The sequence below is a fragment of the Cercospora beticola genome, chromosome 1 (genome assembly GCF_033473495.1).
Source record: "Cercospora beticola chromosome 1, complete sequence".
Taxonomy (NCBI): Eukaryota; Fungi; Ascomycota; class Dothideomycetes; order Mycosphaerellales; family Mycosphaerellaceae; genus Cercospora; species Cercospora beticola.
In genome coordinates this window covers 5,381,902-5,398,877 of record NC_088935.1, presented here as the reverse complement: position 1 = coordinate 5,398,877, position 16,976 = coordinate 5,381,902, and the positions used below count along the sequence as shown (strand labels likewise).

At 53.0% G+C, this 16,976-nt stretch overlaps 4 protein-coding genes across 4 annotated transcripts; all 4 read left to right on the top strand.

Annotated features, from left to right (window-relative positions):
* Positions 1-74: 74 nt before the first annotated feature.
* On the top strand, positions 75-4,658 carry RHO25_002141 (uncharacterized protein; the record flags this gene model as incomplete). The annotated part of the gene is made up of 7 exons (XM_065602181.1): positions 75-1,128; positions 1,181-1,997; positions 2,053-2,301; positions 2,370-2,867; positions 2,927-3,164; positions 3,218-3,848; positions 3,904-4,658. The coding sequence occupies 7 exons, from the start codon at positions 75-77 to the stop codon at positions 4,656-4,658; spliced, it is 4,242 nt and encodes a 1,413-aa protein (XP_065458253.1).
* A 1,071-nt stretch (positions 4,659-5,729) lies between these two features.
* On the top strand, positions 5,730-6,266 carry RHO25_002140 (uncharacterized protein; the record flags this gene model as incomplete). Its single annotated transcript, XM_023594728.1, has 1 exon — positions 5,730-6,266. One exon carries the CDS (start codon positions 5,730-5,732, stop codon positions 6,264-6,266), a length of 537 nt encoding a protein of 178 aa, XP_023459186.1.
* A 644-nt stretch (positions 6,267-6,910) lies between these two features.
* RHO25_002139 (uncharacterized protein) lies at positions 6,911-8,383 on the top strand (the record flags this gene model as incomplete). Its single annotated transcript, XM_023594727.1, has 1 exon — positions 6,911-8,383. The coding sequence occupies one exon, from the start codon at positions 6,911-6,913 to the stop codon at positions 8,381-8,383; it is 1,473 nt and encodes a 490-aa protein (XP_023459185.1).
* Positions 8,384-13,263: 4,880 nt separating this feature from the next.
* On the top strand, positions 13,264-15,821 carry RHO25_002138 (uncharacterized protein; the record flags this gene model as incomplete). The annotated part of the gene is made up of 6 exons (XM_023594726.2): positions 13,264-13,300; positions 13,461-13,581; positions 13,639-13,679; positions 13,745-14,177; positions 14,226-15,732; positions 15,807-15,821. The coding sequence occupies 6 exons, from the start codon at positions 13,264-13,266 to the stop codon at positions 15,819-15,821; spliced, it is 2,154 nt and encodes a 717-aa protein (XP_023459184.1).
* Between the last annotated feature and the right edge of the window lie 1,155 nt (positions 15,822-16,976).

The window sequence follows — 16,976 nt, the reverse complement described above, 5'->3', positions numbered from 1 at the left end:
TCCTCAAGCACTTATCAAACGTGACGTGAGCTGTTGACGCTGCTTGTTTTGCAGACCTCAAAGCGTCCAGCATCATGGCGGACAACAAAGAAAACATCGAAATGGATCCTTCAGATATGCGCCTCACGCAGACAAGATCGGGGCGGACAGGCAGCACGCATACTGGAGCTGCTCAGGAGATTGGTCGAGATGATCTGAACTGGAACGAGATGCCCGAGGCCAGCACAGTATACGACGGCGATAGCAGCGCTCTCGGTACAAGAAGTATAGGACTCACATGGCAAAACCTCACGATCAAAGGTGTCAGCGCCGAAGCGTCGTTCAACGAAAACATTCTGTCACAATACATCCCTCCATTCCTCCAGCGAGGGAATGTGAAAGCTTCCACACGAACTATCATCCAAGACAGCTATGGATGCGTCAAGCCGGGCGAGATGCTACTGGTGCTCGGTCGTCCTGGTGCTGGGTGTACGAGTCTTCTCAAAGTACTGTCTAACCGCCGTCAGGAGTTCTCTTCTGTGGAAGGAGAAGTCAAGTACGGCACGATGGACCACACAGCTGCTTCAAAATACCAAGGGCAGATTGTAATGAATACTGAAGAGGAGATTTTCTTTCCCACCATGACGGTGGGACAGACTGTCGATTTTGCAACGCGACTAAAGGTTCCGTACAAGACACCAGCAAAGTACGCCACGGCAGAAGAAGCCCGAAGAGCCTCACGAGACTTTCTGCTCAACGCTCTCGGCATCTCTCATACTTTCGACACAAAGGTCGGAGACCCATACATTCGAGGTGTGTCAGGCGGTGAACGGAAACGCGTCAGTCTCATTGAGGCGATGGCAACACGCGGTAGTGTGTATTGCTGGGACAACTCAACGAGAGGTCTCGACGCGAGCACCGCTTTACAATACGTCAAGACCATCAGGACGATGACGGACACTTTCGGGCTTGCGACCGTGGTTACGCTATATCAAGCGGGTAATGCCATCTTCGACCAGTTCGACAAGGTGTTGGTATTGGACAAGGGCCAACAACTGTACTATGGCCCGGCATCACAGGCCAGAACGTTCATGGAAGAACAAGGCTTTCAGTGTCCCGATGGCGCCAATGTTGCTGATTTCTTGACCGGTAAGTCTGATAACCGTCGCCCTTTCAGGATCAGAAGCTGACAACTATGCAGGCGTTACCGTACCAACAGAGCGGAGGATTCGCCCCGGGTATGAACACACTTTCCCAAGGACTGCTGAAGCTATCGCTGCAGCGTACCAGTCATCTCAGATCAGACAACTCATGGAAACTGAACTCGACTATCCCACGACCACTGCAGCAGAAAACCATACCAAAGATTTTCAGAAAGCGATATCAGTCGAAAAGCATCCCGGATTTCTGACAGCCAAATCTCCTGTCACCGTCGGCTTCTGGTCGCAAATGGTCGCTACCGTCAAACGCCAAGTCGCTATCATTTCTGGAGACAGGACAAACTTGTTCATCAAGCAGGGAACCAACTTTGTGAATGCATGGACTACAGGATCTCTGTTTTACAACATGCCGAACACTTCCGCTGGACTCTTTGGTAAATCAGGAGTGATATTCGTGACATTGTTTTTCAACGCAATGCTTGCACAAACCGAGGTCACAGATTCCTTCACCGGCCGATTCGTTATGGAGAAGCACAGAGGCTTTGGCTTCTTTCACCCAGCGGCCTGGGTCCTCGCCCAAATTATTGTCGACATTCCAATCCTACTGGTCCAGGTATCCTCGTTCTCGCTGATCACCTACTTCCTCTCTAATCTCGAAAGAGATGCTGGTACCTTCTTCGTATTCTGGTTCGTTATCCTGTCGTCGACATTCGCATCTATGGCTCTCTTCAGAGCGCTCGGATCGGCATTCAAGAACTTCGACGATGCAAGCAAGTTCTCGGGCGTCGCTGTCCTGGCTCTTCTTGGGTACACAGGGTACATGATTCCTAAGTCGGAAATGGTTGATTGGTTTGTTTGGTAAGCAACTGTTGTCCTCCTTGAGCGGCCTGCGGCTTTACCTGACGTGTATCAGGCTGTACTGGATCAATCCCTTCTCATATGCCTACAACGCTATGCTTTCGAACGAGTTCCATAACAAGTTCATAGCGTGTGTGGGTCCTAATCTCGTGCCAAGTGGCCCTGGGTATGATTCGACCGAGAATCAAGCTTGTACCGGCATTCGTGGCGCAGAACCAGGCGCTGCTTTTGTGCTGGGCGACCAATACCTTGACAGCCTCAAGTACAGCCACTCTGAAATGTGGAGGAACATTGGCATCGTGTGGTAAGTGCTGCCTGTTGGGAAATTCTCGTTGTTCATGAGAAGGCTATGCTGACACATGTCCTCTGCAGGGTCTGGTGGGCGTTCTATGTCATCCTCACCATCATTTTCACCACCATGCAGAAAGGAAGCTTCGCGCAAGCTGGCGTACCTTTGATCCCGAGAGAGAAAGCCCACCACGCCACACCCGCACTTGTCGCTGACGAGGAATCGCAAATTCAAGAGAAGGTCGCACCCGAATCGGACAGCACAGATGGCTCGTCAGACCAAGGAGCTGTCGCCAGGAACGAGGCAGTCTTCACCTGGAAGAATGTCAAATATACTGTGTCCACGCCGCAAGGACCTCGTGTCTTGCTCAATGATGTCCATGGTTGGGTAAAGCCTGGCAAACTCGGAGCTTTGATGGGATCTTCTGGAGCTGGTAAAACGACTCTATTGGATGTCCTCGCCCAGCGGAAGACAGACGGAGTGCTCAGCGGCTCTGTGCTCGTCGATGGTCGACCTCTTTCTGTCAGCTTCCAACGTTCCACAGGCTACGTTGAGCAGTTGGATGTACACGAAGCCCTTACGTGAGTGTCACCAACCTTGGACTTTCTCCTTGTTACAAAGATGACTGACACGCATTTAGCACTGTGAGAGAAGCCCTGGAATTCTCTGCCCTCCTACGTCAACCGTATAGCACACCACGTGCAGAGAAGCTGAAATATGTCGATGTGATTTTGGATCTCCTGGAAATGCGTGACATCGAAGATTGTCTCGTGGGATCGCCCGGAAACCCAGGCTTGACGATCGAGCAGAGAAAGCGACTGACGATCGGAGTCGAGCTCGTTGCTAAGCCCAGTGTTCTGATCTTCCTCGATGAACCTGTAAGCAATATCTCTTACACTCTTCTAGATCCATTGCTAACTCGAAACTACAGACTTCCGGTCTTGATGGTCAAGCGGCATTCAATACCGTTCGGTTCTTGAAGAAGCTCGCTGCCGCTGGTCAGGCTATCCTGGTGACAATTCACCAGCCTAGCGCTCAGTTGTTCGCTGAGTTCGACACGCTTCTCCTGTTGGCCAAAGGTGGTAACACTGTTTATTTCGGCGACATCGGCGACGATGCTCAGGTGATTCGAGACTACTTCGGGCGCAATGGAGCTCCATGTCCACCAGGCACGAACCCGGCTGAGCACATGATCGATGTGGTCACTGATACATCGAGAGACTGGAACAAGGTCTGGTTGGAATCGCCCGAACACGCCAAGATGCTAGGAGAACTCGACAGTCTGATCAACACCGTATCCCGACAACGCTCAGTCACCGCCGAGAACGACATTGAATCGGAATTTGCCACGCCTCTATTGGAACAAATCAAGGTCGTAACGATCCGTGCCAGTAAATCGATGTGGCGCAACACACAATATGTCAACAACAAGTTCATGCTGCACATCATCCTCGGCTTCTACACCGGATTCTCCTTCTGGCAGCTTGGTCAGGGTGTGGGCGACCTCCAACTGCGCATGTTCGCAATGTTCAACTTCATCTTCGTGGCTCCAGGAGTTATCTGTAAGTACTTCTTTGCCGATGTCAGGCTTATAAACAAAACTAACGCACAGTACAGCTCAATTGCAGCCACTCTTCATCGAGCGACGAGATATCTACGACGCCCGCGAGAAGAAGTCCAAGATGTACAGCTGGATCTCGTTCGTGGCGAGTCTGATCATTTCCGAGATGCCTTACCTCATGATCTGCACTGTGTGCTTCTTCTTGCCCTTCTACTGGACGGTCGGACTGCCCGGAGATTCGAACAAAGCTGGTGCAATCTTCTTCGTCATGCTCATGTACGAGTTCATCTACACCGGAATTGGCCAGTTCGTTGCAGCGTACGCTCCTAATGTGATGTCTGCGGCGCTCGTCAACCCAATCGTTCTCTTCACCCTGGTCGGCTTCTCTGGCATCATCCTGCCGTACTCGCAGATGGTGGACTTCTGGAAATATTGGGTGTACTGGATGAATCCCTTCAAGTATCTCATCTCTTCCATGTTGGTGTTCTCAAGCTGGGACATCCAGGTGGAGTGCAAGGACAGCGAACTGGCAATATTTGACCCAGTGGGCAACCAGACTTGTGGTTCCTACCTAGAATCCTACCTTCAGAACGTCGGCTCTGGCGCGAACCTACTGAACCCCGATGCGACCGCTGGCTGCCAAGTATGCCAGTACCGCGAGGGAAGCGATTGGCTCAAGACACTGAACATCAAGGACTACTACTATGGGTGGCGCGATGCCGCGATCTGCGTCATCTTCGTCATTTCAAGTTATGGGTTGGTGTTCCTCTTGATGAAGCTGCGCACCAAGAAGACCAAGAAGGTCGAGTAGCGCGAGATTGGAATGCAAGAACAAGCACTATAGATTGCGAAAAAAAAGTCCGTTTTGACGGCATGTATTGTAATGAATGACCAAATAGATCTTATGACTTCACTGTTGTTATCCAGCTGCTTGGTGCCATATTGTAGCATTCACTATACTTACCTGTATGGCGTTTCGCAAACCACTTCTCTTTGACAACTGCAGGCTCATTTTCGATGGCAAAGCAGCTCAATGAAGTTGTCTGCGCTGGACCTATTCCATCGCCTCAATGTCGAGCGACGTCTGTGCATACACAAACGTGCAGGGCACGATCACAGCATTTGTCAAGATGAATAGCCCCGTCTGAGAAATTTGTCGCAACACTGTACCAATTGTGGCGGCTGGCATGATCAAGTTTATACGGTCAGTGGCGTATGTGTCACATTGTATACGAAGGTCGCAATGGTGACTACAGAACAGTTCATGCAAAGAGATCGATTTACTAATAAGAGTACGAAGGCCAAACCTTAAACCATTGCTAGGGACGCCATGCCAAGATAACAAGACATTTAAAAGCAGTATAGACACAATACGAGGCATGAAATGTAGCTATATATACACCGATGATGTCAAGGACGGATTCTCAACTTTGGACCGAGCTTATTAACAACACACAAGTTGAGGGCTAATGTGGTTACTGTCTGCATGTTGAAGCCGTTGCTATGGGGGGAAGAACGAATGCTCACAGCTCACCGTGCCAGTGGGCGTCGAACGGCATGTTCGTGTATTGACCCGACCTCACATGATATTCACAAAGCACGAGACACATGAACTTGACTTTCTGTCGTCGCGAGATCAATGCCTTGGTGGGGACAGTGCGAGCGGCGTTATGGAATTTTCGTACAGCATTGACTGCTAAATTTTGGCTGCTTGGCTCTCCTCCTCAACCGTGACAGGACTCTCGACGTACATATAAGGTGTTGTGTCATCACCATCAACGAAGGACCGATCCACCCCTCATTGTTTGTTCAGAATACACAATCTACATAAACATCGACTTGACAGCGCGAGCTTCGCATCCACGACACAAGCACAAACACGATGCCTTCGCTGATCCGTTTCTGCAGTGTGGTAGCTGTTGCTGCCGCAGCTGTGCCTCCTGCGCATACGACTTCCGAGGTCATCATCGACACCCTCCTGCCGGTCCCATATCCTACTGGAGAGCGCACCATCGACACACTTCTGCCGGTCCCATATCCTACTGGGGAACGTACCATCGACACACCTCTTCCAGTCCCATACCCAACTACCAAAGTCATCGTCGACACTTACCCAGCGCCAAAGTCGACTGGCGAAGTCCGCACTATCGATACGCTTCTACCAGTTCCACCACAGTCGACGAATGAGATTCGGACCATCGACACCCTCCTTCCCGTGCCAACCTCCAAGCCCACTTCGCAGGCACCATACCCAACCGGACCAGCCACGACTCCGGTCCAACAGCCATCTGGTACCGTATCCATGCGCCCATCATCCACCCGTCCAGTCGTTTATACCGGTGTTGCCGCTGGCAATACTGGCAAGGGAGCAGGTGTAGCCGCTCTCATGGCTGTAGCTGGTTTTGCTGCCATGGTGTAGATTAGCAGCCTTTCTGTCAGCGCGCATTTCTTGATGAGATGACGCTGGGCTGGGACGCCGTGTTGTATGAGAACAGTAGCACGCAATGGTAGCTTTGGAGGAAACTCTTTTCCCAAACCAAGGGCAGGCTATGAATGGATGAACAGTACTGCCGGAACGATCATGAGTCAACACAGGGCCCCCTTGGACAATGTGTATAGGACGAATGTAATGAATATCATTTCCTCCCCATCATAACCTCCTTCTTGCGCTTAGTGGCGACGTGGATTTCTGCAGCCTCTCTACAAAGTCGCAGAACGCCTCTGCCATCATGCGAATCATCGATATCCAGCATCACCTCACTTTCACTTCTTTCGTACAAGACCCTCAACGCCCACTTTGGTGTTTGAGGTATTCACAAAGAATCCACCAGCATGTCTAAGTTGAAGGATGGAAACTACTCACTTGTAGGCAGCAGCTTCAATCACCACTACGAACAGGTTCTCACAAGGTAGAGCTCGTCAAGTGAAAGATGCTGCGCCATCTCACTTGTTGCGATCAGCATTTATCACAAGACAACATGATGGCAAGCTTACAATTCAGATCTTCAACAACGACTTCAACAAACATTCATCGCCACGTAAAGAGCTTGGCATCCCAACACCATGGAGCTCTTCAGCATCGATCATGAGGAACCGACCGTCACGACTTCAACTGGCGACGATGCAGTGAGCGACGTCTTCTTCCCAAGTCGCATTCCAACCAAAGCCATCCATGAATTCCTACTTGCCAACACCGCACCGCCTTTGCTCTATTCGAATCCTCAACCACGGGATGCTATGCACAATCAGATCGAACCTCCTAAGGATGTGGAAAACTACCTGAGCTACACTTCCGGCAACCTAGCCTACATCTTCCATGCCACACTGGACGAGGTCGAGGAACTGAGAAAGACCTTCAACTCCTTCGTCAGCAAGAAGAGTTTCGACAGTCAAGTCTTGGGATACAGCAGTTCCAAGGGCTTTGGAAGTTCTCAGTTTCTCAGCAACATCGAGAGCACTCTAGTCAATGACAACGGCAACATCTACAGTACCGAAGAAAGAGCAGGCAACAAAGATCTCCAAGCCGCATTCCAACAAACACCCAAAGAGCGAGAGAAGCTTGTTAACCGTATTGAAAGTTCCAGTCCCAAGATGCGTCACCTTTTGCGGGGAGGACGTTGGTCATCGGAATCTAATGCTCCAGAGCAAACAGCCCTCAACACTATGCGGTTCTACGCTGTCAAAAAGCTGGTCGATGTATACGATCCACGGGGCGTGGCGAAGACGTTGGACGAAAAGCCCGTTCATGTAAGGCAGGAGAGAGCGATCGCAAAACTTAAGGGCGACAAGGAATGGAGGGCTATCAAGTCCAAGAGGTTCATTTATGACAGTGAGGATGAGATCAATGGACACCTGGTCTGGACCAGAAAGAATCGGTTGAAGCGGGAGGAAAAAGCGAGCAGAGAGAAGCGAGAGAAGTTGCAGAATATGCTGAGGGAGGCAGAGAAGCGACGAAAGAAGATCGTTCCTTTCAGCATTTGGTGTGCTTGTCACGATGCAGACAAGGAGAATGTCGAGGGACGCTTCAGTGATCTTCTTGAGACGGAGAATGACCGGACGTTGGCGGAGCATTGGTTGAAGCTCAGGTCCTGGAATGACGAGGAGAAAGAGCTGAAGCAAGCGCTGTCAGAAATAGAGAAGGAGATCTCGAGGTGCGGCGTGGTGCTGGAGGAAGAGCAGGGCAGACAGGTCACTTCCTTCCCGCCAAAGACGACGCAAAATACGACCTCCTGCAGCCCTTCCTCTCCGACAAGCCCGGCAGACTCCGCCATGTGTATGGACGAGGACACCGCGGATGTTGCTATGACAGAAGTCTGCACTTCACCCACGCTCGCAGCCAAATCAGGAGCCGAAGTCGAACGATCGAAGCTTAAGAAATGGCGGAAGCTATCTCTTTACCAGTTCAACGCAGTCGTGAAAGCCGCACGACTGAGAGGAAAGCCAGAAGATGGGAAGACTGCTGAGAAGCAGTACGATGAATTAGTCAACGGCCCTGGAATGGCAGGAAGCAATCTGGATCTTGAGATGTGCTCTTAAGATGCAGTAGAAATCGACATTTACTTCGGTCAGGAGAAGATTGATCGCATGGTTTGCGGAGCACTCGCACATGGGATATCATACAATCGAAATGTGCCTCATTTCTCCAGATGGAGGATCATCCAAGCCGAACGCCTTTGTGGTCAAAGATCTCGAATCACATTAGCCAAATACCTTGCTATATCGGTCGTCGAAATCATCTGGGCAGAAGCATTGGGCTCGACGAAGGACCAGACTGTGCCCTAGGAGCTCCGAGAGTTCTCTTTCGCGCTCAGTCTGAAGGTGCACCAGGAAAGCAGTTCGCCTGGGGGCCTCTGTTGCAATAGTTGGCTGCCTTTGCTTCCAGGAGGGACACGATCACACCTCCTATCGTAGACGCCCGGCCACATCAATTTCGCAGATGCAGTTGTCTTCCTTTGCAGAATCGGCTCATTGTGGCGATTTTCAATAGGAGTCCAGTAGGCACGAAAGACATCGTCACCAAACTCGCTTCCTGCTATTGATCGTTCCACATCGATCAATACCACCTACATCTCAGCATCATCATTCGCCAGCATCAGGGCGCATAACAGAACACACATAACACTATCACTCGACAGACTCCAGATACCATCATCCAATCCCCCATACCAACTTCACTTGGTACCAAACCAATTCTCCTGTGCAGCGCAAATCTAGACCCCTACAAATCCTTCTGGTCGGAAAGCTCATCATCCGACACACCTCCAAGCCAAGACCACCACCTACCACCAACCTCTTAAATCTTCCATTCCAACAAACGTCCCTCGACTTCCCAGAAAAACGCAGCGAGTCGACAGCATAGACTTATGTACCGTAGATCCTACAAGGCTATCTTATACTTCCAAGCGCCCGGGCCATACCCCAATTCAATTCGGTTCTGCCCTATATCAGTGCTAGGGCTACTGCACTCCTATCTTCAGGCGCTTGCTCCGCAAACCTATCCCACACACACGGGAAGGACATGAATTGGAAGGATCAAGAGGCGCGGGCGGTAAGCAGATCTCATCGTGAAGTATATGCCTACTAGTCAACTTGTGACTCTGAGTCAGGAAAGATGCGTACATACGCCACACCATAGACCTCTCATCTCATCTCATCATCTCACCCGCACCGTTTCCATGTAACACCGTTGCCACGTGTGCACGAGTAGGATTTCGTAGATGTAGATCGCGGGGGGAGAGGAAGGATATGCAAGCTTATTGTGAAACCCTGGGCTATATATGGCGTTATATGACAACGACGTTAGATGGAATCTTGTCCAATAGATCAGCGGTGAGTTTGCTTGTCATGTGAATTGTTCTCTTCCCATAATATGTTCGTGCGTCGGGGCCGATTTTCTTTTCGAGGGCGTGCTATTTCTTTCGACAAAGTCACTTTGCAAGCACATCAGGCAAGGCAGTACGCAAGGCCATGACGAGTGTATACCGGCACCGAGGCCTGTAGAAGAAGATCAACAGCGCCGACGTCAGAACCAGTCGCAAGAAAGCTCAGAAGCATCTATTCGTATTCATGCATTTCTTCCCACAGTGATTCGTCAAAAACACCTTCGTATTAATCGGCAAAGCCAGTGCAATAGCACCTACAGAACCTCCAATAGCTCTTCCAGAAGCTCCAGCTTCGAAGATCTTTTTGTTCGAAACGGGAAATCCTTGTACTCTTGGAAAGTCAGTAGTACACCGTAGCGCCGCCAAGCCTGCAGCGAAAGATGCCACATACGGAAGTGCATAGGGGTTGTCAAACTCTACAAGCGACGGAGTCACCGACAAGGAAGATCGTCACAAAGCTGTCGCGTCATGCATCATCAATGCACATCCTTCGCCGGAGCACACACCGAAAGGAAAACTTGTTGTAGATCATGTTCGTCAGTTGAAGTTCATCACATCCAGCGACCATGAAAAGATGGGCAAGTTGGAGTTGGAGTTGGCGGAGAAGCTACAGAGCCCAATTTCGGACAGAATACGGCAAACAAGAAGACCGGCAGGGCTCGGTGCGCTCGCGTGGTCGCTAGCATCGCTTTTCTTTCCCGCTCTCTCGCAAGTTCGAGCGGCGTACAGCGTATAGCGTACGGCGTACACGCACCGCCCTCGGTAGTTAGTGGTATTTTCAAGCGTGGTTTCAACTTTCCTTGGTCAGGTCTTGTCACGCCACAGTGGTGCGTTGGTCATGGTTTGGTGACGAAGACGTTGCTGCTGAAGCTGTCGCAATAATGTTCGAACCGAAGCGGAGAGAAGAACGATCTTCAGCAGGATGGAGAAAGCAACTGCGATTGACGGCGTCCGCTGTGAGTGTTGCACCGTCGGGTGGTGCGACAAGGAAGCTGACTAAGACGGCGTCGCGTCGCGTTGGTTTCGCGTTTGATGTCACGAACCACCAAAAATTGGCCCATTCGACATTAAATCTGACGTTGCTATAACGTCTTGTTGCTCTGCGCGGACCACTGCGTTCTCTCAGCGCTTCTCTGCTGTGCATAACTCCGTCATTGGCACAAGCTTGACGCAGAGAAGCAGAAGAGCAAAGCCGGACGGCTATTCATCGTGGGAGAGCTTCCGCGACGCGCACGTTGAACCACCTGCATGCCGCTTGTTTCTAAATCTGTTCCGGAAACCTGGACACTTGGCTCTCAACAATGGGCAGCATTCTCATCCTGCCATGCGCCAGATCAGCACGACAGGACGATCGCGGGAATTGCTGAGGTGGAACGCAGGAAGAAGAGCAGCACAACGTGGACGTCGTGTATATGCAAGTCAAGTGTTCCGCCCTGGTAGAGGAGGCGTGGTGTATGCATCGATATCGTCGTCTCGCATAATGTGTATCTCCGAGCCAAGGTTCAGCTCCAACGCCCGCGAGAAAAAGTTCAATCAATGTTATCAGCGGCTGATGCCGGCAACAACCACGAATGAATGCCGACAGCGCGGGCGCGCGCTCGCGAGACAACGTGCTCTGCGGACGCGCCACGCGGATAGCTGCTGATGCTGGAAATAGTGCTTTTTGCTTTTCGCCCCTTGTGCGCACGCAGATGAAGGTGTGAAAGCTGTCATACCGTGAAGCTGTACCACACAAGCAAGACAGATGTAAAACGTCCGGATCATGAAACAGTCGCGATGCAACACGACGGGTGGAATTGGCTCATCACCGATCTCGAGCTGTCAGACGCGCACGCGAAGGGACAAATGTGGGCACAGACCACCGGCGGTCCAACGGGCTCTCTTCCGTGCCCTGCTCGAGGCTGAAGGCTGCCAACTTTGACCGAATTGAGTTCATTTCGCTCTTGAACGTCTGGCACGTGTGGCTGAAGTTGGCGGCAGTCCGAATCAGACGAGAGACACGGAGACGGCTGGGAGTTGCACCGGACGGGCCCTGGTATGTTGGTGCATGTTGCAGGTGCAAATCATTCTCATCACTCTCAGCAGCGGTCCAGGAGAGGCCACGAGGATGGCCAGTCGCCGCTCGCATCCGGCGCTAACAGAGATCAGTTCGTCTGTGTTTTCCAGGATGTTCACAAAGCCACACAGGCGGTCTCTTGTCTGACAGGGCCGTTGGATGTGGACTAATCACCGCTACGGTGATAAGGTGGTCGCGCTCGTGGTACGCTTACGCATGCGATGAGACACGGGCCGTGAAGAGGGCGTGATTCCTGCGAATGCAGTGAAAATTAAAATCAATCATGGTTCAAGACAGTGCGGTGGTCGGTGACACGGCCGGCCGACCATGATGTAGCAATGTGTACAGCGGATATGGATGATGATGTTGGCGATGATGCGAGCGTCGGACGAGCAGGGAGATCATAGCGCATAGGCCGCCATATGGCGGATCCTGGCGTCGATTGATGCATCGCACTCGAGCGGCGGCGGCATTGGGTCGATGCCAGCGTTACAGAGCACTGCACCGCCAGCCTCCGAAGCGTCCGCTCGCCACCGCGCAGCGAGAGACGCATTGATGGAGGGTATCCGGGAACAGGACATCCGTTGAGAGCGGTGCGCAATCGCCACCATGTCAGCCAACGAGAACGCGCATGTGGTTGCTGCTGTGCGAGATTGCCTGTCGGAGTGGCAGCAGAGATAGAGAGGCGGTGTCAGCCATGAATGGGGAGCGCGCTGGCAATCCGAGGGGGAGGAACAACGATGAGGGAGAGGTGAATATTTGAGAGGGCATTCGACACCGAGATCGACATATCCATCGATAGACATCAGTATTTGCGTGCGTGTGTTGGCTGGCGTCAGCGTGCACCCACTTCCTGCCTGTGAGCCAGAGGTCGTGCATGCAGCTTTGCCGGGGGCGTGCCTGCGCTCGCCTGTGCGCGCCTGTGCGTCTTTTGCCTTTTTGGCGTCGCCGAGCTGCTGCTGCGCTGCTCCATCTCGCCCGCCATCTGCTGGCCTGTCTTGTCTGCTTCGACCGCCGACTGACTGCACGCCGCTGCACACTGCTGCACCCTCTGCCTCCTCCACCGCGCGTGTCGTCCGATCGGCCTGCTGCTGGGACACGCCCACCGCCCCGCCGCTCCGCCAGCCTCGCTGCGAGTCCTTCTGCATTCCGGCATCGTTCGCATGCCATCACGCTCGTTTCCACCGCAGCCACGCCCATCGACATCGCTCGTTGCTGTCGCTTCTCCACCGCACAGCGTCGCTCCGAACACGACGCGGATACGACGACCCGTCCGCAGCAGAGACCTCCCGCCGCCATTCACCTCTGCCCGACACAGCTCAGAGCACCAATCCGGTTGATCCTGGCTGCGCAGTGACGCGGCAGACGCCAGCTCCACCACCTTCGCACCGCGAAACACCCATACCGGCCACGACCACATCTTTCCCACTCGATCCACGGCCACCAGTCTTCCTGGCGCGCCTCACCGCACCTCCACCATGCCTCCCTCGACACCGCGCCTGCGGATACTGTCAGGTGCGTCGATGCTCCCTCGTCCTTTGCGTCCCGCGCACACCCACGCTCGCATTCACTGCGGCGCGCAAAGAAACACCCTCCATCCACACACACTCTTGCGCACGATGCTCTCGCTCGTGTTGAATCACTCCAATGGCACAAATGCTGACGGTGTGCACAGTTGGCGGCAATGCGGTCTCCGCCTTCCTTTCATGGCGCCTTTCCGCGACACAGGCTTGCGACGTAACATTGGTGTGGAAGAATGGCTTCGAGCAAGTGCATCAATACGGCATATCATTCAAGTACGAGACCGCAACTCCCGCATTTCTGCCGCCTTGACTGCTGACCCTTTACTACAGATCCTCCAAGTTCGGCAATGAAAGATTCAAGCCAAGACATGGTAGGATGACACCCCAGCACACTATCAGGGAGCTCATCTCGGCAATACTGACTATTTAACCACAGTCGTCAAGTCGCCTGAAGACGCTGCCGGCGCTTCGCGGGCGTCCTTTGACTACGTCCTGCTGTGCGTCAAAGCACTACCCGACGTCTACGATCTCGCCTCTGTCATTGAGTCGGTTGTGTCGCCGCAGCACACCTGCATCCTGGTCAACACCACTGCCACACTCGGAATCGAGTCGTATCTGGAACAGCGCTTTCCTACCAACGTGGTCTTGTCACTGGTGTCGGGTGTGCAGATTTCGCAGCTAGGCCCCAGCGAATTTGAGCATAGTGGCTCTTCTGAACTTTGGGTCGGAGCTGCCAACAAAAACCCATCGATACCCGCATCAATACAGACCGACATGGCGGAAGCGCTTTCGATGACTCTCAAGTCCGGCCAGGTCGACTGCGAGGTTTCTGTCAACATCCGGCAGAAACAATTTGAACGAATGATTGGGTGAGTCGATAGCGAGCCTCCAGATACGACCATCGCTGACACATCCAGCCCCATTGCCTTCTATCCCGCCAGTGTCCTTTTCGAGACACCTTCTCATGCCGAGCTTCTGGAAAAGAACGGCGTCCGCTCGCTCATTACAGGTATAATTGACGAACTTCTTACTCTCGCGCGCAAAACCGGCTGCGAATTCAAACCCGAGTTCCGCGAACAGACCATGGAACAAATGATTGTTCCATCAGAAACGAACAGCATCATGTACCAGGATTTCACCGCCAGACGACCAATGGAAGTCGAAACATATCTCGGCTCGCCGATCAAGCTGGCACAGGAAGTCGGGGTTCAGATTCCTCGCATCGAGACGCTCTACTCAATTTTGCATCACATCAACGTCGTCAATCAGTCGAAACCAATTGGACCTCCTTCGCCATCGGCAGCACCAACCCCACGCATGTCTTCCGCACCAGGCCCTCCGAATCACGGATACGGCAATGGCAGACCTCCACCGCCTGCGATGAATGGCAGACCGATGCCACCCAATGGCATGCGTCCGGGCAGCCGCGCACCAAGCTTGAACGGTGGCCCGCCACGAAGAGGACCTCCGTCCATGTCTGGGTATCCGCCGCCCGGCAGGATGAATGGAAATGGGTACGCACCACCACGAGGCCCGCCGCTCCAACGACGCGCTTCCGTTGAGAACAACGACCTGGAGGAGTTCAGCCACTTGATGCTGTACAGCGACATGGCCGAGGATGGCGCGTACGAGAATGGTCTGCCTCCTTCGGCCTCGGGCGACCTGACTCTACGGGAGCGCGAATTGGCACTGCGCCAGAAAGAGCTTGCCTTGCGTGAAAGAGAGTACCACATGCGTCGTGGCCCTGGCGGTGGCAGAGGTCCACGCAGGACACAAGAGTACGACGATGATGATGATGAAGATGGCTTGGACTTCTTCGACCCGATGGCGGCTGGTGCGACGCCGGTGGCCGATGTGGACAATCTCGACATGATGAGCGTCACTTCTAGGAGAACACGGAAAGCGCCGAGTGCCAGCCAGTTGCGAAGCAATCCGGAAGGACTCAACGGTGTGCCAAATGCGCCGCCACGTCACAGCCGTGGAATGATGAGGCGACCGGGACCCAACGCTCGTGCTCGAACGAGCGCTGCCATCATGGCTGATATGCCAGGACTCCGCGAAGAACTGATGAACAACCCTCTCATGGGCTACTCTTCTGACCGATTCGGCAGTGTCGACAGGATGAACATGGGCCACGAGTCGAGGGCAAATTCTTTGACTGCGGAGCGGCTGCATGAATTCCAAAATGGCGGGCCACCACACAATGGCTACCCAGGTGGGAGGCGTGGCAGTCAGTCCCCAGGCAACCCTTTAGGCCCCGGACAAAGGCCTCCACACGGGCGACCATCACCTCCTAATGGATATGGAGGACCTCCAGGACGCAATGGACGACCGAGTCCGCCTGGCATGAGCCAACCTGTCCCTCGACATCCACCGGGACATGGCAATGCAGTGGCGCCACAACACATTGAGCAACAAACAGGGGTGAGCAATCTCTACCCACCGAAAAGCGGTCCTCCCCATCAAGTACGGTCATTGACAGGTTCTGCTTCTGCCAGCGCGGGGAGTGGTGATAGCAACCGCTCCGCTCCCATAGATTCCGAACCCTCAGCACACAGCTCAAGCAGCAGCTTGCCACCCAGACCGCCCATCGGCGTACGCTAGAGCATGATACCTGCACCTGGATAGCTTCATCGCTGGATTTTTCATTTCGCTCGCGCTGGATACAGTCCCGCGTGCACGGCAGCACATCATGCGACATGACCTTCCAGAGCATGGCATCTCTCGAGGTGTGCTATACGCCACTCCCTTGGCCATTCGCGGCTATTTTCTCCTGTTATCCCTACTCGCAGTTCGACCTCACTGCGAGAATGACGACGAGTGTGTTCCACACATTCATGACGGACGTAATATATAGAGACTGCGCGGACTTCCTTTTGCCGCCTTTTCTACAAGTACTGGCTTTTTCTTGCATATGGCCCCATCGTACATACATGGCATCCGAGGACCGAAGCGACAGGGTCGGCCTCGCTAATTCTGCATTGTGGCGTTATTTTTGGGGCGAAGTCTGGGGAGGCAGGTTGTCGAGAGGAGGTGCAGACATTCTCATCCAAGCCAACCTCTTCCCGCCCGTCTCAGTTTGTTTCATCTGTCAGCGCTGTCGATTTTGACCTGCTACACGAACCAAAAGTCTTGTGGCACAGAACCCTCCATCCAGCACTCTCTTGCTTGTTGGGCAAAAAGAAAGTGAAAGGAGCATTTGGGTGAGAGAGAGAACGAAGAGCAGTCCCGCGGGGTTCCATTCGAGCTCATGCACGAGTCCCGTTGGGTGTGAAGGGAGGAGAGCAATGTATTGGTATTGTCTAAGATGATAGCTCCGTGGCGTGGAAAGTGATGAGAAGCTTTTGCACGAGCGGGAAAGAAAGATAGTGGCGTGCATAGCTGCGGTTTGCTTGTGTTGAGGGGAGCAACAGATAGGTGGGATATTCGAGATGAACAGCTTCGCATCAATCACATCTGTCCAAGCTGTTCTATTTGTCTCTGAGAGCTTGGTGAAAGGTTGCTTGGTGCATCTTCCCAGATGGTGTTGGCGATGATGTTGCACGTGCGTGGTTGTGCTTGGCTGCTGCTTGTGCTTCTCTTCGCGACGCGCTGGGCAACTCAGCCACGGAATGCTTTGTCAAAGACCTGTCAGCATGTTCATCCACTTATCGACATCACCTCGTTGG